We start from the raw sequence: 27,315 nt of genomic DNA, 5'->3' as shown, positions 1-27,315 counted from the left end.
TAATATTAAGAATCTGATCAAAGTTAATTCATCAGAGGCTTTCTAATGTCTGTAATCTAACTTTATATGTTGCTGTCACAGTCAACAGGCAGCAGCAGATGTTGAGTTGCCACCACAGTAATGGCAGCTACGCAAGATGGCGCCACACACAAATTATGTAATTTGTCCATAGCCTCAACTCTTACTTTTTTCTGGTTTCAAGATTAGCTGGAAGTTAGTCTGAGTCAGGATTTCCAATATGGCAACTGCCATCAATGGGCCTCATAATGCCTCTTCAGAAACCAATGGCTCCATGTTTTTTATAAAGTCTGTGCTTGTTCCCTCCAAATTGGTGAGACCACAATAAAACAACACATTTTTTAAAAGTAGTTGCAATTCTCAGCTCTTCCTTTAGGGATTCTTTAAGGTCTACTCTCTCAAAAACAGCTCTTCCAAATTGAATAATGACCATAGTTAACAGCAGGGTGTGGACTTCCCCGTAAAGACTACCAGGTTAAAGGACAGAGAATGAATAATGTGTTGTGGCTCTACTATCATGACCTGTAATAAGGGCTTTTCTGTGTCCTTTGGCATATCTTTGGCATAAATAAACATTTCCTAGACAAAAGAGCGTGATTCTGCTGCTGTCTCTGTGTAAATGAGAAGAAGAGCAGAGGAAAGAGAGGCCTGTCGCCTCTCTGATGGTAATAATAGCAGGTTTTAAATGGTAATTGCTCGCTGATCCCTCCTCTGTCTACCTGGAAGAGGGCATTGCAGAGGGTGATTCAAGCACCAGGCATGAATGGAAAACTCCTGGAGGAAGCCTGCACACTCACGCACTGATACCTCCAAGACAACAGGTCCATTGCTCGCATGCTCCTGTATGGCAACACATGCAGGCAAACACACAAAACATGCGTGTTCACAGACACAAATGTCCATCTTGCCCAGAATGAATGACAGAACTGTTTACAGGCAATAGCAGCTATTTGGAGAGCATCAGATAAAAGATCAACAACAAACAGCTGACCTGTCAGAAGAACTATCTGATTACCCCTCGGTGCCAGAGAGACCCCAATGCAAGCCGTCCTATCTTGAAAGAGTTCATTTTTATCAAACAGGGCATCATCTGTAACCAATAGACGGCCACTTCTTACGAAATGAGAGCCTGCTCGACAGATGTCTCCTGCCTCTCTTACTCTCTTTTTCTCCTCCGTTTACGTCCACATCTTCGATGGCACTTCTCGACTCGATTCGGGTCGGGAACAAGGTTGTTTACCGATCTCTCTGGGAAATATCAGGAACATGTGCTGGGGGCAAATGAAAGGGACTCTACAGTGTGTTAACACCCAAAAATGTTTGTCTGCAGGGTTAAAAACAATGGTTTTGACGTGAAATCAAGGTGTCATGCTTGCGTAGGTTTGTTTCAAGGTGATACAGAACAGAAGCTGAAGGGTGAAATGATTTCAGAGGGGTGGAGAGCCTGAGACACTGAAGCTTTCTAACACTGTAGTCAAACCTAAATGTTGATAAAAAAGGACATTAAAAAAAAGAAGAAAGCTGAAGAAATCAACATATTTTTGAGAACGGCCACTCTACTCTTCAGAGCCCCTGAAGTCCTAAAGAGTAAAGCTTTTTTATATTGCACAAAAGATATTAACTTCTGTGCGCAGGAAAATAACTTGTGCATACAATTTACTAATCTGATGAAAATAAGTCATAATCTTGCCCACAGAAGTTGTTATCTTGTGGAAATAAGTTATTATCTTGTGGAAATAAGTTATTATCTTGTACACAAAATATAATTATCTTGTGGGAAAATTTAAATTGTCCTGCCTGCACAACATAATTATCCTGTGGGAACATCTTTTAATCTTGTGCACAAAAGTTAATATCTTGTGGAAACAAGTTATTATCTTTTGCACACAATATAATCATCTTGTAGGAACATGTTAATTATCTCGTACGCACAAAATAATTATCCTGTTGGAACTATTTTTATTATTTTGTGTGAAAGTTAATATCTTGTGGATACCAGGTAATTAGCACAAGATGTAATGGGAACAAGTTAATATCTTGTGCAAAAAATGTAATGTATTTGTGCGCACACATTGTTATCTTGAGGGAACAAGTTTATTGTTTTGTGTTCAAAAGTTTTCTATCTTGTGGGAACAACTTATTATCTTGTGCACACAACATCAACTGTCATGTTGGCACAAGATAATTAACTTGTCTACACAAGAAAAAAAAAATGGCTTCACACAATACTTACTTGTTCTTTCAGGATATTTCAATTGTGCACACAAGTTATTTTGTTATGCCTTTAAGTCAAAATCTTGTCTGTAAATGTCACGTTTCCAGGACTTCAGTTCCTCTGCACTACTCTTGCCAAGCTGTGACAAGACACAGAAACACAAGAGTCTTGTGTATTGATTTTAATCATGTTTTTACTAAGGAGTAGAAAATATCAGCCATAGACTAGTGGTATTACTACAATGTATACAAACTGTCTTATAGGTTTTGACAAGTTTTCAACTAACTCCTAACACCTGCGACCTGCTCCTTACATTTGCAGTTCCCTTTTCACCCTGGCTTTCAGCAGATTTCCACACTTTAACACTTAGTGGCACTAAACCACGAAGTCTCAGGCTTTGCTGTTGTGACCTTTATGGGATTTTGTGCTGCACCGATGTCCCACAATCTGATATCATATGAATTGAGCTGGAGCTGAGTGTAGTTTGCATTCTATGTGTAGTATAAGGTGGCAATTTAAAAGAATTTAAAGAAACTTTTCTATGAAATATAAAAGTTTTATAGATGGTGATCTCTCCTTTGTTCTTCGAATGAGGACCTCCACCTGTTTCTGATGATATGAGCCAGAGCCTGTCCCTTTCAAGAGGCTGATCCCTCCTGATCTCTTTGATGTAACCTGACCTAACAGTTCCAACTAGCAGGATTTGATGATCACGGATGGACTTTTGACAACAGCATGTGCAAATCAAAACTAACAGGCAGGGGAGACAGACAACAGGGATGTGTGAGCAGAACTGGCAGGCCGCGCAGACAGAGAGCGCTCACAGAGCTATGATGTGTCTCAACGCCAGGCAGGCAACGGTCACATGATCAATGCTGCCAGCCCAGACTTAAGCAGTAAAACCTGTGGATCTGTGAGGGCACATGCAACTGATCGGAGATGAAAGACAGGCTTTGACTTTCACAGGAGGCCTGGAGTCAGGGTGGGGGCTAAGGGGCCTACAGGAGCTATGGGGGCACTTCTGAGGGACTGCCATCAGAACAGCTGGGTCATTTTCAAATGACCTAAATCTAGGATTAATCCATTTGGACTTGCATGGTTAAATTTGTTTCTACGCTACGCAGAGACGATGGGAGGCAAAGGAAAAAGGGACAAAGAGAATTACCAGTGAAAGCCAGAAAGGCTTAGCGCTTGGAGTTCAAACAAGGTGCACAGCACAGAACAAACCACCGTGCACCAACAGTAGCAAAGCGCACCAATGTTTCCAACTCCAGCCTCTCACTGTTTAACACAGAACCTCCCATTGCTGAATCTTCACAGTGAGATCACTGCAGCTTACTTTTCTCTCCCACTTTGGTCAGAGGATGTTTTTGACACACCACCGGGGCATCTCTTCGTGTGTCAGAGGCCAGCGTCCATCTGCGAGTGATTTGAGGGGTACATTTCTGGGGATGACGTGTGATAAAACAGGGAGGTATGGGTCAAAGTGACTAGACTCAATCTGTGACAGAGCCTCTCCTCCTGGGCCCTACCACATGTTTTAATCTATACAAGCATCTGTTTGAAGTTCACAATGAATTCCATCAGTCCTGCCGGTGACTTCATATCCATCTTACCTGGCTCAGAACAGTTCAACATCCTGGAGGCACACAGATTAACCGTGAGGATAGAGTTTATTTTTCTGACAGGGTGTGAAGCAGATTTACAGTTTATATGTTGTTGTGTCCATGGCACAGACATTTCTAGAACAGGCCTGATTCATTACTATTTTAGAAGGGCCAAATTTCAAAAACTGAGTACTGAGTGGCCGAACATTAACATTTCATGTCAGACTTGTGAACTGGTTAACTCTGCCCTTCCTACATGAATAGAGTTAGGTTGTTTTAAAAAACAAAAACATAATGTAGTTTATTTTTTTGTTTAATTGATCCTCTGCTTAAAACAGAGGTAAAGAATTAAAAGATAAAAAGTAAATCTTGGTGCACCGGTTTAGCCTAGTTGGTAGAACAGGTGCCCAGAGACTACACTCCTCTGGATCACCAGGATTGATCCCAGGTCCTGACAAGATTTGAAGCATGTCTTCTCTCTTCTCTATCTCTCTCTCTCCCTACATTTCGTGTATATCTCAAGCTGACAACTAACAAAATAAAGGCAAAAAGACCCCAAAATAACAAGTGTATGTGTGCTAAATGATGGGCCAGATTGCAATAGTCAAAAGACCTGACTTGGCTCATGGGCCACTGATTGTGTTGGTCACGTCTAGAGGATCTAAAGTTATTCTTTCTGGAAAAGGACATAATATGGTTTTGTCTTTGTTGCCTTTCTTTTGATTTGCTGTGTGAGACTTTTGACTCCGTTAGTTACGTTTTGTCGTCGTTAGTTTAACTTTCGCTTTAGATTAGAGTTAAAACTGTATTTTCTGTTGCCTGAGATCTCAGGCCAGGTAGGAGGTCGTAGCGGTAACTGCGCAGGATTATTTTGTCAAGCCTTTTCTCATTAGTTGTGTTATCATAGTAAAGACAGGGACGCAGAGTGCATCAGTGGTGGCCTCGACCAGTCTCGATATAAAAAATGGAGTCCGCCCAGTCTGAGACCGAGACAAGACCGAGTACAAATCCTTTCGATTCTGAGACGAGACCTTAAATAAGCGGTCTTGAAACCAAGACCGGTCTCGAGTGCTACAACACTAATTGTTGGAACAAAATGTTGATGATTATCCCTGTATTGGCTGGTATGATACAGTTATCATATTGGTGGCATCAAATATCAATATTTCATCTAAAAAATAATGCAGCTCTCTGAACAGATTTCCCTTCCAAAGTGCATCTCTATTTGATGACTCCTCATGGGGGCACTAATGACATGAATTATGCCCTTTATCTTTTGGAGGCATTTCTATTTCTTCAGTTAATCAGGCACTGTGATGTATCATTATATGACTGTCTTGCAATGAATCAATTATTGCAGGATTAGTGATTAGTGTATCATGATATTATTGTTATCATAGGCCATGTATTAGGTATTGTATCTGATTGAGAGTTGCTCTGCAAAACATGGTGAACTCTAACTGACACTTTTTTTTCCCTACAACAACTCATCCATTGAACCCACAAATACACACAACTCAAAGTTCAAAGTGAGGCCACTTAATTCAACAGCATATTCATCCACCATAAAACAATATAATTAAGCTAAATAAGTTATTTGCAGCAAATTTAACATGGCTTGGCCATCATTTTGTAAAAAACCTGGGAGAAAACTTGAGCTGCCCTGAAGTTAAGTCATTTAGTCAAGAAGAGACCAAGAACTGATGCGGTGAGCAGATCTGTTGTGTATAGAGCCATCACACTTTGGAATAATTTACCAGTCACTATAATTGAAGGCCCCAGTAAAGCCAGTTTTAAAAGACTCTTAAAGGAACACCTAAATCAGAACTCTAACATTAATGAATTTTAATGAATTTTAGTAAACATACTGTTTTGTTTTTTGATTCATTTTATTGCATGTTTGAAGCATTTTCATTTTTTCTATTTTATGTTTGTAGCATGTTTTTGTTTTTGTATTTAATGTCTGTAGCATTTTTTTGTTTTTTGTATTTTATTTCTATATAGCATTCATAGTTTTTCTTTGTAATGTTTGTTGAATTTCTTGTTTTGTATTTTATGTATATTTTGTATGTTATGTTTTGTTTTATGTAGACCCCAGGAAGAGTAGCTGCTGCGTTAGTGGCAGCTAATGGGGATCTGAATAAAGAAAGAAAGAAAGAAAGCCGCTTTCACACATGCACTCGGAATTTTTTTTTAGCTCTGCCCCTGAAATTTGTTAAAGTTGGTTGTTCACACTCCTTCACAGCATGAGACCTTCCTTGTTAGACACGAGGGGTGGTGGGTAGAGGGAGCGATGAGTCTTGGATGGCAGGACATGCATCAAAAGCATGCTTCAAAAGCCGTTGTAATGTTTACAACATGACGGCAGACAAAGAAAAGGAGACCTGCAGACGTCTTCACTGTGATCATCTTGTAAATGTGTGCATGTGTGAATACAACCAAAGAGGGCCCGTTACTCTTATATAAATGTAAATGGGAGATTTTAAAAAGGTACAAATGTAAAGGGAGTCTAAAAGTTAGCAGTGATGAAAATCCCAGCCAAAACTGTGATGTTCAATCCCTTAAAATGAAACTTAATTTAAAACAACCGTTTTTTTTTAAATGAACTTTAAGAATGTGTCAATCAAAGATAAAACACCAGCAAGTGGCATCTTGAGGAAAAATCACTTTCAGCCTGTGGGCTACATTTTAACTTCAGTGTGTCCTTAAAATGAGAGGCTATTTGAGGGTGGCCTACCCCAACCGTAACGAGGCATTCCTGTGCTAAAAAGAAGGCTTCCCATCAGGATGCTCTGCTCGACTTCAAATATACAGTAGAGCAGAAAAGTTTGGAAGAGTCTGAAGTGTGAGGGAGGAGGAGAGAGGAGGGGGAAGAGAAAGAGTGATGGTTGCTTTGATCTTTGGAGGCAGACTGGATTAAAAAACAAGTGTCCAAGTCCCTATTTTTAAACCTTAAGAAAACATGAGTAAAAGTCAGAACTGAAAGATTTTTCGTTATTCAAAGAACAATACTCAAAAAACATCCTATTCTCATCCTCCTTTTAAGAATTGAATTAACGATCAAAGCTTTTAAACAAATAAGAACAAGTTACCTTTATTTAGGCAGGTATAATCCATGAGAATTCCTGGTCAAATGTTGTTGTTACTCTGTGTGATGAGTTTTCCCACTTGATTTTCATGTAAGTGTGTAACAAGATGGTATTCTCACTTCATAAATTTGTGGTGGAATGGGAAATGGGCATTTCAAGGCCAATAAAAGCCACCACATCAAATAAAACTTCGCGGATCAAAGAACCGACGCATGGACATTTTTTTCCCCTCTATAAATTAAAAAGGGGGGCAGTCTGCCACGCTTGATCATGCCCCGAGTCCTGCCCCGCTGCTGTGATTGGCTGGACGGACACACAAGGGGGGAAAGTTTGAATAAAATACAAGAGCATGGCACAAGTGTTGTCGTTCAAGCTTGTGCGCTTGGTGCAACAGCGCTTGAGTCTTGCTGGATAGATTGGCACACGGTTGAAGGCGCATTCCTGGAAAGTTTGAAATACACTTCAGATGCCTTTGACTGATTTAAGAGGACTTCTCATTTGTTAAAAAAGACAGGAAACTTTATTTAGTATTTCCTAGAGCGGCGAATAGAGTCGTGGCGTCGTTTGACCGTGCGTAATTGTCTGTCCAGTCTCCTTCAGTGCGATTTTGTGCTTCGACACTTTACATTTGGAGGAAAGACACTGAAGACGAGGGAATGATGACAGCGATAAGAATGGTTTCATCATTGCTGCTGCTGATGCTGATGTACTCCGGAGCTCTTTGCGCACGGAGGTTCCGGGGTGGCCGCAACCCACAACCGCGACGCGCACCACCTCCTCCCACGTACCGGGCGGACCGGGTTGACACTACGGAGAGCTTCCCTCTGGATTTCACCGCTGTGGAGGAGAACATGGATAACTTCATGACACAAGTGAAGAACCTCGCGCAGTCCCTCTACCCATGCTCCGCGCAGAAGCTCGACTATGATATGAAGCTGAACTTTTTGGAAAATACATCAGTCACCTGCAACGACGGGAGCCCCGCAGGGTATGTAGCATGTTAAATGGAAATATCGCAGCTATAAATGGTTAATGAATTCTTCTTCTCTTTGAGTGGATCAGCGGCAGGTCAGTGCAGGGTCAGTTGTGCAGTAGTGCAACCCGGAGATGGTAGGAATTGTTATTTTGTTTCAGCGGGGTTCACCCTGTCCTGCTGGTTATCCTGCAACCCGAATTAACCCACATGGATCTGGCCTCAGGACAACCATACTCGTCCTCGGAATAGAGACAGAAGCTCTCTTTACTTAGGCTGGTTTATTGCAAATTTCCGAAATCGGCTGGTGATCCTTTAAAAAAAAGTTGAAAACTATGTAAAAATGCATAAAAGAATAAACTGAAAAAATGTCGGACAAATTCAAAAGGAATCAAAGTCCCGGGCCCTGGGTCCCGAAGGTTCGCTCAGGATAAGATAGACAGCTGCTTTGCGTCAGCGAAGCGTGAAATTTGCGGATAGCCACATGGCCTATGCTTCATTTCCTTTGCCTCAAATTAGAATGCAGGATTTTTCTCTGCAGAAAGTTTAGCTTTAAGTTTGCAGACCCCCGCCCATCTCTGCCTCTCTCTGTCTCTCTCTATGATAATTGCGCAGATTGCGTAAACTGTTGAATTTACAGCCTTATAACAGCATGTTTTCTCTTCTTAGCTACTGTAGAACGTGCGCAACTTGCCTTGAGTGGCACCTGGTATTTGAGAGATGTTTCTAGTAAAATGATTTCCAGTCATTGGTTCATGATGATAACAATGAACCTCTACGTTTGTTTGCAGCCCATGTTAACATTGTCGAGCAAAAATCAATTTGGCATAAAGAAAACCTGCATGATGTGTCTGTTTGTTAAAGAGGGATAAGCCATAGAAAGCATATTAACATCAGACAGATCCACTGTGTCTCCTATTTACTTAGTGCATAAATGATGCACAGACTCTGGGCTTTTACATTCCATTGGATGCAGATATGTAGTCAGTTGTGTGCGGAAGGTTTTATTACCTGTACTTGTTACCTTTACTGCCTCTACAAATACAGTGAATGAAGTAGAATCCAGTTACAAAGGCAGTTGTGAATGATGATTTATTTTGTTAATAACCATGCATCACTTTGTTTTTTATTCAGGGACATTTGACAGATTAATTAATTTGTGTCTCAAACACATTATTCAGCATTACCAGATTGTAGTTTCAAGAACAAAGTGTCCCACAATGAATGATTTGCCAGTAAAGCGCATGCACTATACTGAAAAGCAACATTTAAATATGAGAATTTTACATTTTTGCAGATGCCACCAAGATCTAAATACTTTTTGGGATGTGGTCTGTGTCTTATAATAGAGGCTAAAATGAATTTATTTTATCTCAGTGATGGACAGACTTGGCTGAAAAGGTTTTGCTTTACATCTCTTTATGGATTTACCCTCCTGTATAATTCCCACAAAGTGGTAGAAAGAGCTGTCTGTGAGCGCAGTAAAGCTCTGAGCTCTTTAGAGACGCAGCGCAGGGGTTACCGGCAGATGGCCGTTTCATTCACCACCGGGGTTGTTGTCAGTTGAGATGCTAATCCATCAACTACAAAGAGCATTTTCCAGAGAGGTGTTGTTGCAGTTGGAGATAAACAAGAATGCATACTGTGTGATTCATCTCCTGGTGTTGCACTTGCTAGATCGGAGTGGGTTTGACGCAGCGCTCTTCACTCTTGGCTTGTGCAACGTGCCAAACCCTGCTGTACTTTGTTGTTTGGGAGTTGTGAGTAAAGTGCTCTGTCCTCAGCCTACATCATTGACTGTGGTTTACAATAATAGCACAAGACACTAACTGCAGCCAAAGTGTGATTCAGTGTCTGACAAACAGCTCAGAGCCTTAGCCAAGTCTGTTTTCTTTAAAGTCACTGAAATGTTTTTGGCATTCTCTTGACTTGAATCACTGGTAAAGTCGAGTGATTGATCATCACAGGAGCACAATTTGAGCATATTGTTTCTGTGACTAAAGCTACTTCACTAACATTTTTCAAAATTTAACTCATGTAATTTTTCAAAACTCTCGAGAAAGAAAGACACATCTGACATGAGTGCACTCTGCAGCATAGGAGAAGAAAGCAATGCCCTCTTCTGGGCTAGTAACATACAGCACATTCTGATTATATTTCAGCATGCATTAACTTCTTTCTCCCTAGAACATGGTGCATTAAAGGTGCATTATTTGGAGCACATTTAGGTCCAACAGAAATCCAAAACCGACTGTGTTGCATCCTGCAGCCTAACTGTAGTTGCATTATTTCATCTGATCTCTCATTGTTTCCATGGCCGGGGTTTGTGATTTTATCCATGTCCCTGTGAGAACACTGCTGAGGAATGATGAGCTCAGAGTGAAGACATTATGATGGTACACGGTATGACCTTAAACATGAGGAATACCATCCACTGGCACCAACAGTACAAACAGGATAGGGGACAGGAGGATGTTATCTCCTGTTTGATCACTATATCAGTTCCCTACGTGCAAACTGTAAACACAACTTCATTGTCCAAATTTTTGTTGGTAGGGTCTCACTTTTTGCTGTTTCTGTCACCTTTTCCAGATAAAAAAACAGCAAAGAAACCAGACTTACTTGATCAGATTTAAGTGCTGATGACGTATGTGTTTATATTTTATGTGTGGATACCATCACTGGTGGTAGAAACAGTGGAGGTATTACTTCTCAGAGTGTATCTCATCTTTTAGAAGATCTCAAAATAAAGGAATGTGGTCATACTTTACTGTTGTTTCTGTATTTCCTGCTTGTGAAAAGCCCCCCTCATGTACCTGCCCTGCTGTAATGATTTTGCATTCTTTTCTCTCTCTTGTAGGTACTACCTGAAGGAATCTCGAGGCAGCAGACGGTGGTTGATATTCTTAGAAGGTCTGTCTGCCACCCATATAATTTCATTTATTTTTATGCACAATTCAAGCTCAGTTATTGTTGGATTGTTTTGTAATAACTGACTTATGATGGGTTTTCATGTTAAGGTGGCTGGTACTGCTTCAACAAAGAGAACTGTGACACCAGATATGAGACCATGAGGAGACTGATGAGCTCATCCAAATGGCCCCAAACTAAAACAGGTGAGCTTAAGACAGTCTGTGTAGTTGACTCTAAGCACCACTGCTACTGAATCTGTAGCGTGTAGCAAATCCTGACCCCCTAATAAGGTGTAAAAAAGCACCCAGATCCCCCTGTAATGTCTCAGTAATTGAAAGGATCGGATGTATCAGTGCTCATCTGCAGTGTTATTGCAACCAACACCCCGTCATGATGTAGCTGTGGTGTAGGGCTACCTGGCGCCCGCTGCTGTAGGAACAGAGACGCCTCCCTCTCTCACTGCAGCGTAATAACTGTAATCCATGTCAGTAATGATGATGAGGAAGAAGAGGATGTGTCTGGGAGTGCCAGGATGGCTAATGATACATGTTGATGTGTCTCTGCAGGCACGGGGATCCTGTCTCCGCTGCCCGAGGAAAACCCTCACTGGTGGAATGCCAACATGGTGTAAGTTGACTCATGTTTGCGTGTGTATGTTGGAGCTCAATTTTTTTTTTAATCATAGCACCTGTGAGGAGGTTTTAGGTGGTTATGAAACAGGCTAAGATTGACATTGGTGCCACTTTATGACTTACAGAAGCAAACTGAACCATCAGCAACAACATGAAATATATCTATATAGTCATTTTTAATACTTGCAACCACTGCTGCAGGGTCGGTGTCACTGAGATAATTCACAGAACTCAAAAGAAACAGCCTTTTTTTTTTTACATTTTTAAAGCAAATATACCCATTGATTGGTACTTCTGACAGTTAAAATACAGCAGAACTAGATTTTATGTTAAAAAAAAGCCCCTATACATGTACAGGACAAGATAAACAAAAAGATAAGATGTACCACTTTGTCCACAAGGGGTGCCAAAATTAACACTAATTAAGAGTTCCTCACAGGAGCTTTAACTTTATGTTGTTCTGTGCAGGTACATCCCCTACTGTTCGAGTGATGTATGGAGCGGTGCTACAGCCAAAACAGAGCAAAGTAAGACAGCAGTGAATGATCAGAAAGGAATCAAAAACATGTCATTAACCATCATTCAAAGACAAGTGTTTTCCTACAGCTCTACTCTCTTTGTCATGTCTGCAGATGGTTATGCCTTCATGGGCTCGCTGATTATTCAGGAGGTTGTAAAAGACCTGCTGAACAAAGGGCTGGACAATGCAAAAGTTCTCCTTTTAGCAGGAAGCAGGTATGAAAACGTCTCTGAGATGATTTCTACGTTGCAGTCAAATCCCTGTAATGAAGGTGTTAATGTGAGCATGTCTGTGGGCAGTGCTGGAGGTACTGGGGTCCTTCTCAACGTGGACCATGTTGCAGAGCTGCTGGAGGGACTGGGGCACACTGGGATCCAAGTGCGAGGATTGTCTGATTCCGGCTGGTTCTTGGACAACAAGCAGTACCACTGCACAGACTGTGTGGACGCCATCAGCTGTGCACCTACAGAGACCATCAAGAGAGGCATAAAGTATGTGAAACAGAGAAAGATATCATATAATGTTGACATTTTAAGGGAAGGATGTGTTTTAGAGCGATGCTGATACAGACATTGTCTGGTGTGCTTTTTCACCTGCTCCATCAGGTACTGGGGAGGCGTGGTGCCAGAGAGGTGTAGGCAAACCCATGAGGGGGAGGAGTGGAACTGTTTCTTTGGATACCGAGTCTTCCCATCAATAAAAAGTGAGCTTTGTGTTTTCATTTATTCTCAAAATGCAAGCTAATGTCAGTGTGCTTCACCAACATATCAGTCTGATACCAAAACATCTGCATGACTCATGTCTGGATTGAAGCTCTGCTAAATTTCATCTTATTGTGATGTCTTCTGTCAGGCCCTGTGTTTGTAGTCCAGTGGCTCTTTGATGAAGCCCAGTTGACAGTGGACAACATCCAGCTAACAGGCCAGCCAGTGCAGGAAGGACAGTGGCGCTACATTCAGAATCTTGGCATTGAACTGAGGAACACACTCAAAGATGTCCCGTAAGGCCTCAGTCTGCTTTCCACACAAAAAAACGAGAATAATGTTTTCCCATGGATTGGGATTAATTATGTTGTTTACCTTTTTTGATTTTTTTCTTCAGGGCTATGTTTGCTCCAGCGTGCCTATCACATGAAGTTATCACCAGAAAGTGAGTATGATTTATGGGTTCAAGGATGTATGGAAGTTTGTCATACTTGGACATGTTAGTATATGAAAGAGGCTGAAATAAGGTTTCAAGGTCATGGAAGAGAGAAAGCAATAATTTAGCTTTACACTCTGAGAAAAATATTTAATGCAGTATACAAAAAACTTACACAATAAACAAAGAACAGACCACAACAACCATTTATCAAAGCAAAAGGCTGACACACCAGGCCAATGATTGCACGTTAAAAACATCAGCATTAAGAAAAAGAAGAGCTGCATACATTTTCTTTAATGTATGGACATTTCGTTAGGTAACAAATTCAATTTCCAAACCTCAGAGTCTATCCTGTCTCAAACAAGGATCACTACGTTTGCATTTGAGACCATCTGTGAGCTAATAGCGCCCTCTTGTGTTGTGTTCTAGTTACTGGATTGATGTGCAAGTGAAAGGCACCTCCCTGCCCCGAGCGCTGCACTGCTGGGACCGCAGCCTCCACGACAACAGAAACAACAAGGCCCCGCCCAAAGGCTGCCCCGTACACTTGATTGACAGCTGCCCATGGCCGCATTGCAACCCCACCTGCCCCACCATACGAGATCAGTTCACAGGACAGGAGATGAACGTCATTCAGTTCCTCATGCACATGGGCTTCGACGTACAGAAAATGGCCCAGCAGCAGGGCATGGACCCCAGCAAGCTACTGGGCATGCTCAGCAGTGGCAGCTAAAGGGACGCACGTACACACAGCATCTCCAAGCTAACGCCAAGCAGGGCTGACTGGTCTCTTTGTCCGGTCTCCCCTGCCTGATACCTCCAACTAATACTCCATCTTCACAACCCATTCTACCTTTAGTCTAGTCCACTCTGACCTCCTGTTTACTGTAGTGCAAGACTCAGTCAGACACAGGGGCTTAGGTTTGTTCTACAACCCATTACCTGACAACAGGTGACAAATACTGGGGCAATACGCCACCATGGCAAGGCACAACTCTCGGCTACTCTGCTTAAATTATCTTTTGCTTTGTAAAAGAAAAAATATCTCGAATGTAATCCAGTTTTAAGGATGCTCATTGATGTTTTCTTTTCTTTGATATTACTTTCATCCTTTTAGATTAAATTTAGTTGATGTTCATGAAAGAAAATGCCACAATGACATAAGAATGCTGTTTTTCTAAGTAGTCACTAGAATTGAGAAGTTGTATATTGGTTTAAGTGTAGTGTACTTGGGTGCTAAAAACATCTCATTACACAAAATTAAACACTAAGGCAGATATTGGGACACAACATTGTGAGAAAAACACCAGATTCATCTTAAATTTGGTACTCATCCCTCATTAGAAAGAGGTAAATGACACAAATCTATGGAAGCCCAGAGCTGCCATGCTTAAGATGATTTATCGTATGTCATTATTTCAAAGTCAAAAATTGAAATGTTATCATCATTAGGGAAAAAGCTGTTTTCATCTTCAGATAATTAACCTAATATTAGGGTAAAGAGGGTTGTTTGCCCTTCTTTCTCTCAGTTTGTATTAGCGATTATAAAGCCTTACAGTTTAACTGTACAAAAACAAAGGCCTAAATCTGGTAAAAGTTGTATCCAGTCTTTTTGTAAGGAAAACATTTATGTGAAATCCCAATCACTGAAGGAGACTTTCCATAGATTATTCCAGAAAGTCATATAATTGATCATTTTAGGCAGAAATCTGAAGTAATGAAATAGACACACTGAATTGTCCCATAATCCCAAGAGTTGTACTTTTGTCAAATAATCTTGAATTTTCCTGTTAAAAAAAGGCATTGTTTATTTGGGAAAAATATCTAAAGTTTGATCTCAACATTTGATATCAACATAAAAAGTATATCTGGAAGTGTGGCTGTTCTAGGCCTCTGTACAATCTGTGCTAGTCCACTTGTGTTATTTGGCTGTGTTGGGTTAACACAGTCTAATCATATTCAGGCTACTGAAATTGAAGCTGCATGCAAACAAATATCAGAAACTTTTCCAGTTTATTATTACTGGCAAAAAGAACAAAAGCATGTGTTAATAGAAAATATCTCTGTGAAAATATCTCGCATTCCTGACAGTTCAAATTGACGTCATATTTTTGGTTCCGACGGCTGTGAACATGCCATTATCGCCCAGTTTAAATATCACCTGAAACTGTGGTGCTAAAGTAGATCTGGAAATTATTTTAGGTCTCTTAGTACCTTCTTATTCACCAAGGTGCCATTACATCTAGTCTATACCTCTTTATCATTGGTCTTATCATCGCGAGACGACTGTTCAACCTGATCACAGGGTACACATTCATGTTTAATCACCTCAGTAGATCAGCACTCCTCAGATCAATGCAATGAACATTTAAAGGGAGACAAATATCGTGTATTGTATATTTTTTTGAGTATTTGTATAGGTTCTTTAAAGTGTTCACTAATGTAACTCCCTTCTTATATTTCATAATAGAGATCACTTTTTAATATAATGACAATGTTGTATGTAATGATGTCTTTATAAATGATGTTTTTAAAGGACCTCTATTTCGCATCACTCCAGAGAAGGAAAGGTATTACTAATTGTAATTTTATTCTGTAACATATTTTTTAACAGATAAGAAAAACTCAAGCTACATTGGTAATTTACATATTTATTTTGTTATGTAAATCATATTTATAAGTGCTATTTTCACAGAGAAGTGATTCTTTGTAAATTGTAAATACATTGCTGTTTTTTTCTTTGTGTTGATTGCATGTCTTTGTATCAGACGTAAAAAGAAAAGACACATTACATATTCTTTAAGGTAAATATTTCTGTGTTATTATTATTATTTGTATCATCATTATTGTAGTTATTGTAGGTATCAGTAGTATTTTTGAACAATTCTCCTCTGCTGTTTTACACAAGCAGGAGGTAAAGTCAACTGCTCCCTCAGGCTCCAAACGCTGTTTGTCACTATTTTGACATGTCTGATAAAAGATATGAGGCTCAGCATATACACACTGACAGTCAAACGGTTTTCTAACACCTTAGATATCAGCAGGTTTTTTTTTTTTAAAACAAAAGAAAATGTTAATTTCCTGAAATACTGAAAATAAATAGGATGTGATATTTGAGAATTCTCCTTCTCCAGGAAATTGAAGAAAAATACAAAACAAATCCAGTGAGGAGTTATTTTGCTGGCCATAAAAAATACTGATAGCTCTATTAAACAAACGAAACCATCAACAACACGGTTGATGATTTCTATGTTAAAATAATCAATGCCTGAAACCACTGCCACAAGGTAGGTGTTCGATGAAGTGAAGAAGGAGATTACAGTATGCTGCAGAAACAACCTTTTTATTTGACACAATAAAGGTCCTCAATGAGTGATAACGATGACTGTTAAAGATAGCAGAAGAGAGGATTTTGTTGTAAAACGGAACTTTCCCATACAGGAGAAAACCATTAAAAAGATCAGAGGCACCAATTTGTCCACAGTGGGTCACAAAACTGTACCCACTGTGAAAGTCCTCAGACAACATTTCCAAACAGACGAAGATCAAAACAGTGAGCCCTTAACAAGGTAGCGATTTCATCGTTATGCAGATAAAAAAAGTACAATTCTGATTTCATCCCAAAAAATAAGAACAAATATTTTTGTGGTATTATTTAGTGGTTAATAGAAATAAATCCTCTTCAGATTTATTGAGGATCTCGAAGCGACCAGTTGCCAGACAGGACTGTGTAAACATGAAGAACAGCTGATAGACAAAGAAACAGTGAAATACAGCTAATATGCTGTTATGACCCCTTGTTGTATATAATTGGTGTAATTCTCCTTTAAGGGTTTAAACAGATAATGTCTTATTGTAACTTTATCAGTCAGATATTTGTCTTCTAGGGTTATAACTTTGTTTTAAATTGATGTAGGCATTTTGTGTATTATGTTATGAACTCAAAATATACTGCATTTGAACATTTGACATTGCACAACTCATGCTGCCTCTTTTGCCTCACTTGATGATGACACGTTAGCAAGACAGTTGAGGTGCCATTTAAAGTGTGAACACAAAAAAGGTCAACACACTAATTTGGTTTGGTGTCGTTATTGTCAGCTTAAGGTTTTTCCCCATTAGTCTCCTCAATTTTACAAGCAAAAAACATAACTTTAGATTAATATCAGGCGAAAGGTGGTGAAAATATCAAACTGATGGCAGGTTTAGGACCTGGATCATGGGGAAAACTACTTTAAACTAACTGTTGCACTTATAGACTTTAAATTGTAAACCTAACAAATGTATTGTACTCAAGCAGCAACCTCTAGCCGCGAGAATTGAAGCCAATGCGGAAGTGTTAGAACTGCAGTTCATCGAGTGTCCGCTTGAGGCTGGCTCCAGAAATACCTGAAACCACATACACACACATTTAAAAAAGCTGATCTTTTCAGCAGAAATAAACATGTTTACAGCCCGGTACAAAAAATGATTGTAGTCTGGATAGCTAATTTCTCGATCGGCACACACTGTACGGGAGGTGACGCTGCAATTTCGAAGATATTAAGATTATGAGTATTCCATTACCAGAGTCACAACTGACTTGATTGACAGGCAAGAACATTGTAGCTGTCGGCTAGGAGACTCAAAGTCCGCCTCTTTACGTCACACTCGCTCGACAGCAGTTGTGTTGAGTTCAACATTTCCAATATGGCTGCCGCCAACAATTGGCCTCAAAACAGCGCTTCAGAAACATATGGGTGGCGTCACGGATACTACATCAATTATTTAAACAGTCTATGATTGTACTTCAAACACCCAACACCCCATTCCTAAATATATTGAATCCAATAAAAATAATCTTGTTTTGCAAATTTTAAATGTTTAATAGTATTTAAAAACTTTTCTGAAAGTTAATAATTCAATACCACAAATAATATCAATACTATAGGTGGTGGTTTTCTCTCAGAATTACCTTGTTCACTGTAAGTCAAAAATCACAGCATCATTGTATCAGGTTTATGTATTTTAAGTAACTGCTAATCTGTTTCCACTTCCCTCTCACATGCATCACTCAAATCTATCCTCACTGGGGCATAATCATTCCTCTGGACCTGTATGTAATTTCTGTCTCTAATAGGAGTCTTAGCCTCTCTCTCCCTGTCATTATGCTGGGTATAAATGCCAGTTTCTCACTGAGAGAGCTCTGACTCAGCCTCTCTGGGTGCTCCCTAGAAATACGACTCCCATGCTGCCCGCCACATGTAGCCTCCCACCCCTCTGTGGAATATAGACCCCCTATTTTAGAGCTGGCGAGCCCTGTAACCCTGGGCTCGGTACAAACTTTCATTTAAACAACCACCCCTAGCAATCCACTGAGTGCACACACACACACTGACACACACAGGACAGGAGGGAGAGTGTGTTCGTTTGTGTGAGTTACATAGAGTAGCAGACTAACTCCAAGTGGCAAAAGGCGACACGGACTGCAAGACAAAGGGGAAGAGACGGAGCCGGCAGTTGGGCAGTTGGGGAGTTTTTGGGCCTGTAGCGGAGAAATTATGAGGACATGAGACTGAGGAATGGAACTTGACTGACGGGACAACAAAGCAGTCCACCTGTTCGAGACTGAGGGCTACTGTTGGAAGAATGATTTCTTGATGTGACTTTAAGGAGGACTTTACTTTACTTGGAATTGATGCACTGGATAACTTTGTGATTGAAGAGAGCGAGCAAGGAAAACCAAGATTTGGAAGGACATACACCACAGTTTTGAGTAAGACCAGGATCAAATTCATAATATCCCAAACTTGTTATAGGACTGTAAAAGGACTGATACCACTGTTATATAACCTAACTAAATTATCTCCGTTTACCTGGTTTGAAGACTTGAGCTGACAGGTTGAGACATTACATAAAGAAAACAAACAAAAACTTGGCAATTAAAAAAGTGTCTTTTTCCAAGGTCTTGATAGTAAGCCTTCACTTTTACAAGCTGCAAGCGCCTGCATAACAGTGTATGTAACCTCATCACACCACTGTAATTACAAGGCAAGCTTGAGGAAGAAATACAGACATTTGTAATTAAGGACCTTCTAAAAAAGGCAACCAAGGAGAGGGTGAGGTCTGTGGCTCAAGACAAGAGTGGGCCGTGAGGACACCAAGACTTAAAACAGGACACCAAGAACCCCGACAACAGCTGCCTCTGTAACAAAAACACAAACCATGGATTCACATGGAGGGACCTACCTCAACAAAGACGCTGTGTTGTCACCTTTAGGCGCAGCCCGAATGTGCCAACTGCTGCTTGGTTGCACCATAATGGCCCTTGTGTCCCACAGTGCAGGCTACAGCGCCAACTATGGAATCTTCTGCATGTTTGTGTGGTGCTTCTGCTTTGCTGTCACGCTGCTTGTGTTCACCTTGGATATTACTCGGCTCCACACCTGCATGCCCATTTCCTGGGATAACTTCACAGTGGCTTTTGCAATGCTGGCGACACTCATGTACATCACGGCCTCTGTGGTCTACCCAGTTTACTTCCTCCAAACAGAGTGTCCTGATGAGGACTGTGAAGTCCAAGGGTACCGCATCGCTGTCACCGTCTGCTCCATTGTGTGCTGCTTCCCCTACGCTGCTGAAGTGTTCCTCACTCGAGCCAAACCAGGTGCTGTGGTGGGCTACATGGCCACTGTGTCTGGCCTGCTCAAGGTGGTCCAGGGTTTTGTGGCCTGCATTATTTTCGGAGCCCTGGCAAATGACAGCGAGTACAACGTCTACATTGCCAGCCAGTACTGTGTGGTGGTGTACAGCCTGTGCTTTTCTGTCACAGTCATTGTGGTGATACTGACAGTTTCGGGGAGGACCTCAGCTCTGCGGTTCCCCTTCGACCGGTTTGTGGTTGTGTACACCTTCTTCGCTGTGGTCCTTTACCTCAGCACTGCACTGATCTGGCCCATCTTCAGCTTTGACAAGAAGTACGGAAACACTACTCGTCCTGAGGACTGCCCACGAGGGGAATGTGCCTGGGATAGCAAGCTAGTGGTGGCAGTGTTCACCAATGTCAATTTTATCTTATATTTTATTGATCTTGTTTACTCCCAGAGAATCCGCTTTGTGTCCAACTCTGCTATTTAAAAACCTTTCCCCCAAAAGACTTATCAGCCTCACAGACATGAAGGGACATTTGGGACCACATTCTCCATGAACTTCAGGGTCAGGGTCAGAAAAGACTGTTGTCTCTTTTGATTCCTATGCATGTGTGAGATATTTCCTTATCAGTATTTGTTGAAAAATAGAGTATTACCCCATGCTACAAAGTTAGAGGCTTCAGCAGTGACCTACCAGGGAGATCCTGTGCTGATGATGAGCTGACCTCAGCAAACGTCTTCACAGAGGGTCTTGTGAATGTCCATCTCAGCACTACTAACATCTCACTGCACTAAACTCTTGTGGTGGTCACATACATGGCTGAGCTGTTTTGAGAATGTGATAATGTTGAGGATAACAGAAGTGAAAAAATGGAATTTGGGAAATATGTGTGTCAGTCAGACTTACAGAGGCTGTATTTAAGTATTCATGTATTATGTATTTAAACACTAAAGTAGGTGAAAATATATAGCTTGTGATAAGTCTGCAGTATGCAATGAACATAGTTTCAGATCTTAATGCCTTGCCATTTTTCTTTTTTGTCTTTCCATTTTGTATTCACAACACGTGTAATGTCTAAAGTTCAACTTTATAAGGCTTTTCCTGACCCCTGCTGAATGCCAAGTGTATCTGATGCATGAGTTCTAAGGGCAACATTTGGACAACAGTATTACATTTGATTGATTTGGGTGAGCACAAGTAGTGTTACTATCTCTTTCAAGTATGATTTTATAGTATGTTTAATAAAAATCGAATGTTTATTTTACTGTTTGTGTTCAGTTTATTCTGCTTAGTGTCAAGTTAATGTGAAGCTTTAACTTTCAGAGGACTTTAAACTCTTTTATTAGCTACAAAATAAAATCAGATTTTGTATTGGCCAGGATTGAAACACAAATTAAATCTTGAACATTTGCTATCAGTAAGCTGCATTTGATTTGTAGCCATGTCAATAGACAGTACATGCTTCTTTATTGCCCTAGAGTGATTTACATATCTCTTATATAGAAAAAATATCTTATTTTATTATTTCAAATCATTTAAACGATTCCAGAGGAATCATGGCAAACCTTAGGTTTACAACTACAGGGCTCTTTACCCGGATACTGTGATGCTATTTTTTGATTGACTGTTGGGTAGCTATATTTCTTTTTTGGCGTCTGAGCATGTGAACAGGTTGAAATACGTGTGTCTCACACCCAATGCAACTATGTACTGAAAATTGTATTAAAGATATGAAGGTATGAGGCCTGCTTTGAAATACCAGTTAAACAAGTTTGTCATAAAGATGAAGTTGGTAAAAGTGAAAATTGTTGCTTGTTTAAGCATTGAAGAAGGGTTATAAGACTTTTCCCTACTTACGTTATCACAACTTAAAAATTGCTTTCTAGGTCAGGGTGAGAGAGGGGCTGTCTAGTTTTCCAGGAAATAGCCATGCCTTTCAAGCTTTTCGCCAGTAGATGATAGTAAAGCAACGGAAGAGGATTAGGGCTACTGAAAAAGTGGAATTCTGACTTTAATCCCAGAATTCTGACTTTAATCTCAGACTCTGACTTTTTCTCATAAAAATAATAATTAAAAAAAAAAATGACCTTAATTTTTTTTTCCAGTGTCCATAGTCTGAATTCTGACCTTTTTTCTCAGAATTCTGACTTTCATAAGATAAGATATGATAAGATAAGATAATCCTTTATTCTTCACACAAAGGGAGAAATTTAAGTGTTACAGCAGCAAAGTAGACAGTGTAAAACAGTAAAAAGTAAACAAGAGCCTATATAGCAATTATTAAAAAGTTACCAGCAATTAAAAATAAAGAAGTAAAAATAAGCATATATTATATACACAACTAAATAAGTGAATTTACAAATATTTACAAAACCAGTGACGCTGTTAAAAGTGTGCAGACTTGTTTCATAGGTATAAAACAATGTACAGAACAGAACTGAGAAGATGAGTAGAAAAAACGTATTGCACATGTAAGACGAGAGGGATGAGTAATTATTGCACGTTAATAAATATATGGGGTAGATATTGCACATGTGTCCGTTTTGGTGAGGTTATTGTTAATGATTATAAAGTCTGACGACTGCAGGAAAAAAAGACCTGCGGTAATCTCAGAATTCTGACTTGAATCTCAGAATTCTGACTTTTTTTTCAGAATTATAATAATAAAAGAAAATGTTGTCCTTCATTTTTCTTTCTTTTTTTTTTTTTCCAGTGGCCCTAATCCTCTTCCGTAACTTTTCTGCCCTACGGCACAACCTGATGCAACTTGTTTTCTACAAATCGCTTCCCGGAACCCGCCCCGAATGTATAGCTTACTAACCTGTGATTGGTTGAACGTGTGAAATATTGGCTAAAAGTAGTAGCTCATTGGCTTATTTGCTTGTCAGTCAATTTCCGTTCAACAGGTACAGTGGAGCGCGAGACAGCGAGCCACGTTGGCTGTGTTGTAATTTGGAATGGTACAGGGAAGCTGCTGCTTTGTCGGTCGGTCAGTCGGTCAATTAAAGAGCTCTTCGGCTTGTTTGTAAGTTTTGAACATTTTGTTTGGTGACATGGCTGCTGTCGCCGAGTGACTGTGGTTCGCTTCTCTTTTAATAAGGAAGTGATGTTGTTTACTTCGAGGTCCAAGTGGAAGAAAGTACAAGCTGCACACCTGTTGTCAGACTTATTGTGTGATATCTTCTTGTCATAGAATACTGTAATCCTTGTCAGTGATGTTTTAAAATCTCAACACGCAGGTAGAATGAGCGTGGGTTTCATAGGTGCGGGTCAGCTGGCCCACGCTCTTGTGAGGGGCTTCACTGCTGCAGGTGAGTTCTTAATAGCCTACCTTGTATGGAGGCCTATTATTTCAATTTCACTTATGTTGCTGATGTATGTTGATTGCAATCAGACACTGATGACTTATGAACATTTTCCTCTTCAAGGCGTGATTGCCACCCACAGAATCACAGCCAGTTCCCCGGACACAGACCTCCCCACAGTACAGGGGCTGCGGGTGGGTAGACCATTAGAGATGGGAAGACCTATCAGCGGTGCACTACCTCAATCTGAGGTTTTTTTTGTATCACATATACATATTATAAGACACAGCCTTCATTGTATGTGATTAATTCATACTGTGAGTATATTTATATCCAGTGAAATAACAAATGATGTCATTTTTACAGAAATTGGGTGTCAATTTCACCACCAGCAACAAAGAGACTGTCAGCAAAAGTGATGTCCTCTTCCTGGCTGTTAAACCAAACATCATTCCTTTTGTACTGGATGAGATTGGACCAGATATTGAAGATCGTCACCTTATTGTGTCCTGTGCTGCAGGTGTTACCATCAGCTCTATTGAGAAGGTACAACATAACTCTCTTTGAAAGACTGAGTGTAGACTTTCACATCAGTACTTCATGATTATACTTGAGTAAGATGGGGTACCTAAGAAGGATGTACTGATTCAAGATTAATGTTTACATGAGCACAGTAATTACAAAGAAACAGTAGTTAATGAAATTCTTACATTTTTTGGTCCCTTTAATGATGCAAAAGTATCGGATTATTGGGTATATGACAAATTATAAAGTAGAACTAAATAAAATTAATTACAAGATACATGAGATATAGAAATATTTGACAAATATAACATTTAGTGGAGGAAGGTGTGCCTCTATGACAAAATCTATAAACTTAATTAATACTATGGTTGTTAAATATGTGTTTTGAATTTGAATAAACAATATTAGATTTTGTTTTTTTTAAGATAGGCCAATACATCTTTTCAATGACTTACAATTTGCATTGCTTTTTTCATCTTTTTGCAAAATTCACACATTTACAGCTCTTCATAAATGCACAAACTAGAAAACAATTTTGCATCTGCTTCAGTCAGCAAACATGAATAATAATAATAATAATAATAATAATAATAATAATAATAATAATAATAGACAAATAAAATTGAAACAAAATAGTGATAATGAAAATAAACAAAAGCACAAATAGATTTAAAAAACAACAACAACATGATCCTAACATTTATACTGACCTTGTTAGTTGATAATGAACATCTGGTAACTCTTCCACTTAAAAAGATAATCATTCCACCTGTTAGTCTGTCTATAGAAAAGTTGTTCATAGGCCAATATTTTTAAACTTATCTTAGTGGATGCCAACTGAGCCTTCTTTTCCCTCCTAAATTCATCAGCCATTAAGGTTCACTCTAGGGATGCAAGGTATTGTTGGAATAACATTGGTATTGGCAGATAAAATCTTGAAAAGTTCATTACTGGTGTCAGATATGAAAATATCTGCAGATTGGTAGGACTGCTAAGGTGATGCAATGACAGCTTATACAGTACGTGCCAACAACAAGCTTCAACATGTCGGCTGTAAGGAAGTAGTTTAAAGTATTGAAAACAGACGGCTGGTTGAAACAATAAAGGATCTCTCCAGCCAACTTTTTAGGCAAGGTAAGGCAAGTTTATTTATAAAGCACCATTCATACAAAGAGCATTTCAAAGTGCTTTACAGAGTTCAAAACAAAAACCAGAACAGTAACCATCAACAAAAATACAGCAAACACTTCAAACATTTACATTTCATATGCGGCCAGTTATGTTTGATCTACTCTCTCTCTGTACTCATGTAGCTTAACGTACATAGTAAATAGTGTTGGGTCTTGTTATTTATTTAAATTAGGAGGGATTATTCTAAATAATCAGCCCCCTTCGCTGCTCTGAAGTCCGTAACTTGCAGAGTCTTACTGTCCCGCCGGACACAGAATCACAACTGATCTTGTCTTAACCGAAATGAACCTTTAATCATTCGATTCATCTCAGAAGTTCTTCTTAAGGATTAAGACTCGCACATTGAATCTTTTCTGTGTCCAGTCACAGCCCGAAGCTGGCTCAGACCTCTTGACACCCCCGCAGAGTGCATATATGCCCAACATCTAATAGATCCGATATCAGGATAATTCCATAACACCATACCTTGTCAGAAAATATCCAATTTAAAATATGACAATAAACAAACATAAGCATGAAAACATGCATGAATATTTTAAAATCTAAGATCAAGAAATAATTTTTCCTCTAACTGCAGGAAAAGACATTCAGTACCTTGCTATCCTTCACAGAAACTGCAACAGTATCGACCTGATCCAAAGGTAATGCGCTGCATGACCAACACTCCAGTGGTGGTACGGGAGGGGGCCACAGTGTATGCCACAGGCACCCATGCTGAGGTGGAGGATGGGAAGCTCCTGGAGCAGCTGATGGCCAGCGTGGGATACTGCACTGAGGTGGAAGAGGACCTGATCGATGCTGTCACAGGCCTCAGTGGCAGTGGTCCTGCTTATGTGAGTCTCTTATTTAAATGAAGTGTGTTTTACCTTTTTTTTAATATACCAGTAGCATTTGTGAAAAGCTGTTATGAAAAACTGTATCATCCTAACAATTCTAATTTTGGTCGTGCAGGCTTTTACAGCTGTAGAGGCGCTTGCTGATGGTGGAGTAAAAATGGGCCTGCCTAGGAGATTGGCTATACGTCTTGGAGCACAAGCACTGCTGGTATGACGTTATCTTTTCATCAAAATTATTTCTAAATATATGAGCTTTTTGGGAGTTTTTTTATTTCAAACTAAATTATGTTCTTGTTGGTATGACTGGTTTTAAATAAGGGCTCTTGAGTTTTGCTAAGTTGGGTTTTGAAAAATCAGTTTTCCTGCTTTATCTTCCGGCCATTATATCATTTCCAAAAAGAAACTATTATGCATCCATCCCAAATCAAATACTTTTGCTAGCTCTCTCCTTTTAAAATCTGTAAACCACTATACATCATTATTAAATTACATTTTGCCAGGTCTCAGCTGCAGTCTGTGTTTGATGGGTCTGGACACAGTATGAATATAAACATGCTGTATATGACATAAATACTGTAGCAGTCTAATGTGGTTCTCCCTTTCTCCCTTTCCCTTTTAAAGGGTGCAGCTCGAATGCTGTTAGACTCGGAGCAACACCCTGGACAGCTCAAGGACAATGTCTGTTCACCAGGGGGCGCCACTATCCACGCCCTGCATGTCATGGAGAGCGGTGGCTTCCGCAGCCTTCTGATCAATGCTGTAGAGACGTCCTGTGTTAGGACGAGGTGGGTTGATAAGAAAAGTCTGTGACAAACAAAGCAACAAATCATATTTCCTGTCAAAGGGATACACAGCAAATGCTTTTAAGTTAATTGTCATATTCAAATGGTCAAACAGTGATTTATTTCTTTTGAATTGTATTATTTAGACAGTAGATGGAGCTATATGCAAGCAAGTTTTTCATCTGGTAACAAGTTACCTAGTGATAAGATCATTACTATATCACTATATTGTGTTGGATATGTATTTTTATGCTTTTTTAAAAATCTCTTCCTGTTCCATCCCTTCTTCAAAAAGGGAACTCCAGTTTTTGGCGGACCAAGAGACAATCTCTGCAGCTGCTATTAAGAAGACAACTCTGGACCAAGTGCTGCAACAGCCTGGAGTGACTGCAGAAACAGTTGGAGTCAGAACTCGTGGGATCAATATGTTCACTAGCAGCCCCAGGATCAAGAAGAAGTGATGGATTTGGGTTGTGTTTGGAGAAAATATCATATATACATTATGTTATCTGTCATCATCAGAACATGGAACATGCTATAAACAGCTACTGACAGGTGATAGTAGTGGGAAGACCAAATGGGTTGCGTTCTTGAAATAAAAATACATTTTTGGGATGTTAAAGTAATAAGAGAACTCAATACTTGTGGGTGATGCAGACTTTAAAAATCGTGTTCTTTCTGTTGGCATTAGATGGCAGAGTTTGTTGTGCCAAATTGTAAACTTTTGTGGAAGATGTTTGTTCAATTCTTAAACTTTTGAAATGCTGTATTTTATAAAGCAATGAAACTGTGAGACTATTATTAAAACTCTCTATATGAAATAGTTTAGAAACGTGTTTTGAATTTCTATATTAGTAAATTAAATGCAATGAACACTGTTTCCTGTCACTTGAAACTTTGGCGTTGAATTTGTGGTTAAATGTTTTTTTTTTTTCT

The 27,315-nt window shown here is 39.7% G+C and overlaps 3 protein-coding genes across 3 annotated transcripts; all 3 read left to right on the top strand.

The window, feature by feature from the left end:
• Window positions 1-7,464: 7,464 nt before the first annotated feature.
• Window positions 7,465-15,666, top strand: notum1a (notum, palmitoleoyl-protein carboxylesterase a). Its single transcript, XM_034712138.1, has 11 exons — window positions 7,465-7,917; window positions 10,763-10,815; window positions 10,923-11,018; window positions 11,382-11,442; window positions 11,916-11,974; window positions 12,080-12,182; window positions 12,267-12,458; window positions 12,573-12,670; window positions 12,820-12,967; window positions 13,069-13,116; window positions 13,540-15,666. The coding sequence occupies exons 1-11, from the start codon at window positions 7,586-7,588 to the stop codon at window positions 13,841-13,843; spliced, it is 1,494 nt and encodes a 497-aa protein (XP_034568029.1). The 5' UTR covers window positions 7,465-7,585; the 3' UTR covers window positions 13,844-15,666.
• A 3,648-nt stretch (window positions 15,667-19,314) lies between these two features.
• On the top strand, window positions 19,315-20,345 carry LOC117832843 (myeloid-associated differentiation marker-like protein 2). The gene has a single exon (XM_034712140.1). It carries the CDS (start codon window positions 19,315-19,317, stop codon window positions 20,224-20,226), a length of 912 nt encoding a protein of 303 aa, XP_034568031.1. The 3' UTR covers window positions 20,227-20,345.
• A 2,276-nt stretch (window positions 20,346-22,621) lies between these two features.
• pycr1a (pyrroline-5-carboxylate reductase 1a) lies at window positions 22,622-27,203 on the top strand. Its single transcript, XM_034712139.1, has 8 exons — window positions 22,622-22,765; window positions 22,980-23,051; window positions 23,169-23,239; window positions 23,412-23,591; window positions 25,373-25,594; window positions 25,713-25,805; window positions 26,219-26,382; window positions 26,675-27,203. Exons 2-8 carry the CDS (start codon window positions 22,985-22,987, stop codon window positions 26,838-26,840), a joined length of 963 nt encoding a protein of 320 aa, XP_034568030.1. The 5' UTR covers window positions 22,622-22,765; window positions 22,980-22,984; the 3' UTR covers window positions 26,841-27,203.
• The last annotated feature ends 112 nt before the right edge of the window (window positions 27,204-27,315 follow it).

Source organism: Notolabrus celidotus, chromosome 20 (assembly GCF_009762535.1).
Source record: "Notolabrus celidotus isolate fNotCel1 chromosome 20, fNotCel1.pri, whole genome shotgun sequence".
NCBI lineage: Eukaryota > Metazoa > Chordata > Actinopteri > Labriformes > Labridae > Notolabrus > Notolabrus celidotus.
The sequence above is the reverse complement of the archived record's forward strand: the minus strand, read 5'-3'. Positions and strand labels throughout refer to the sequence as shown.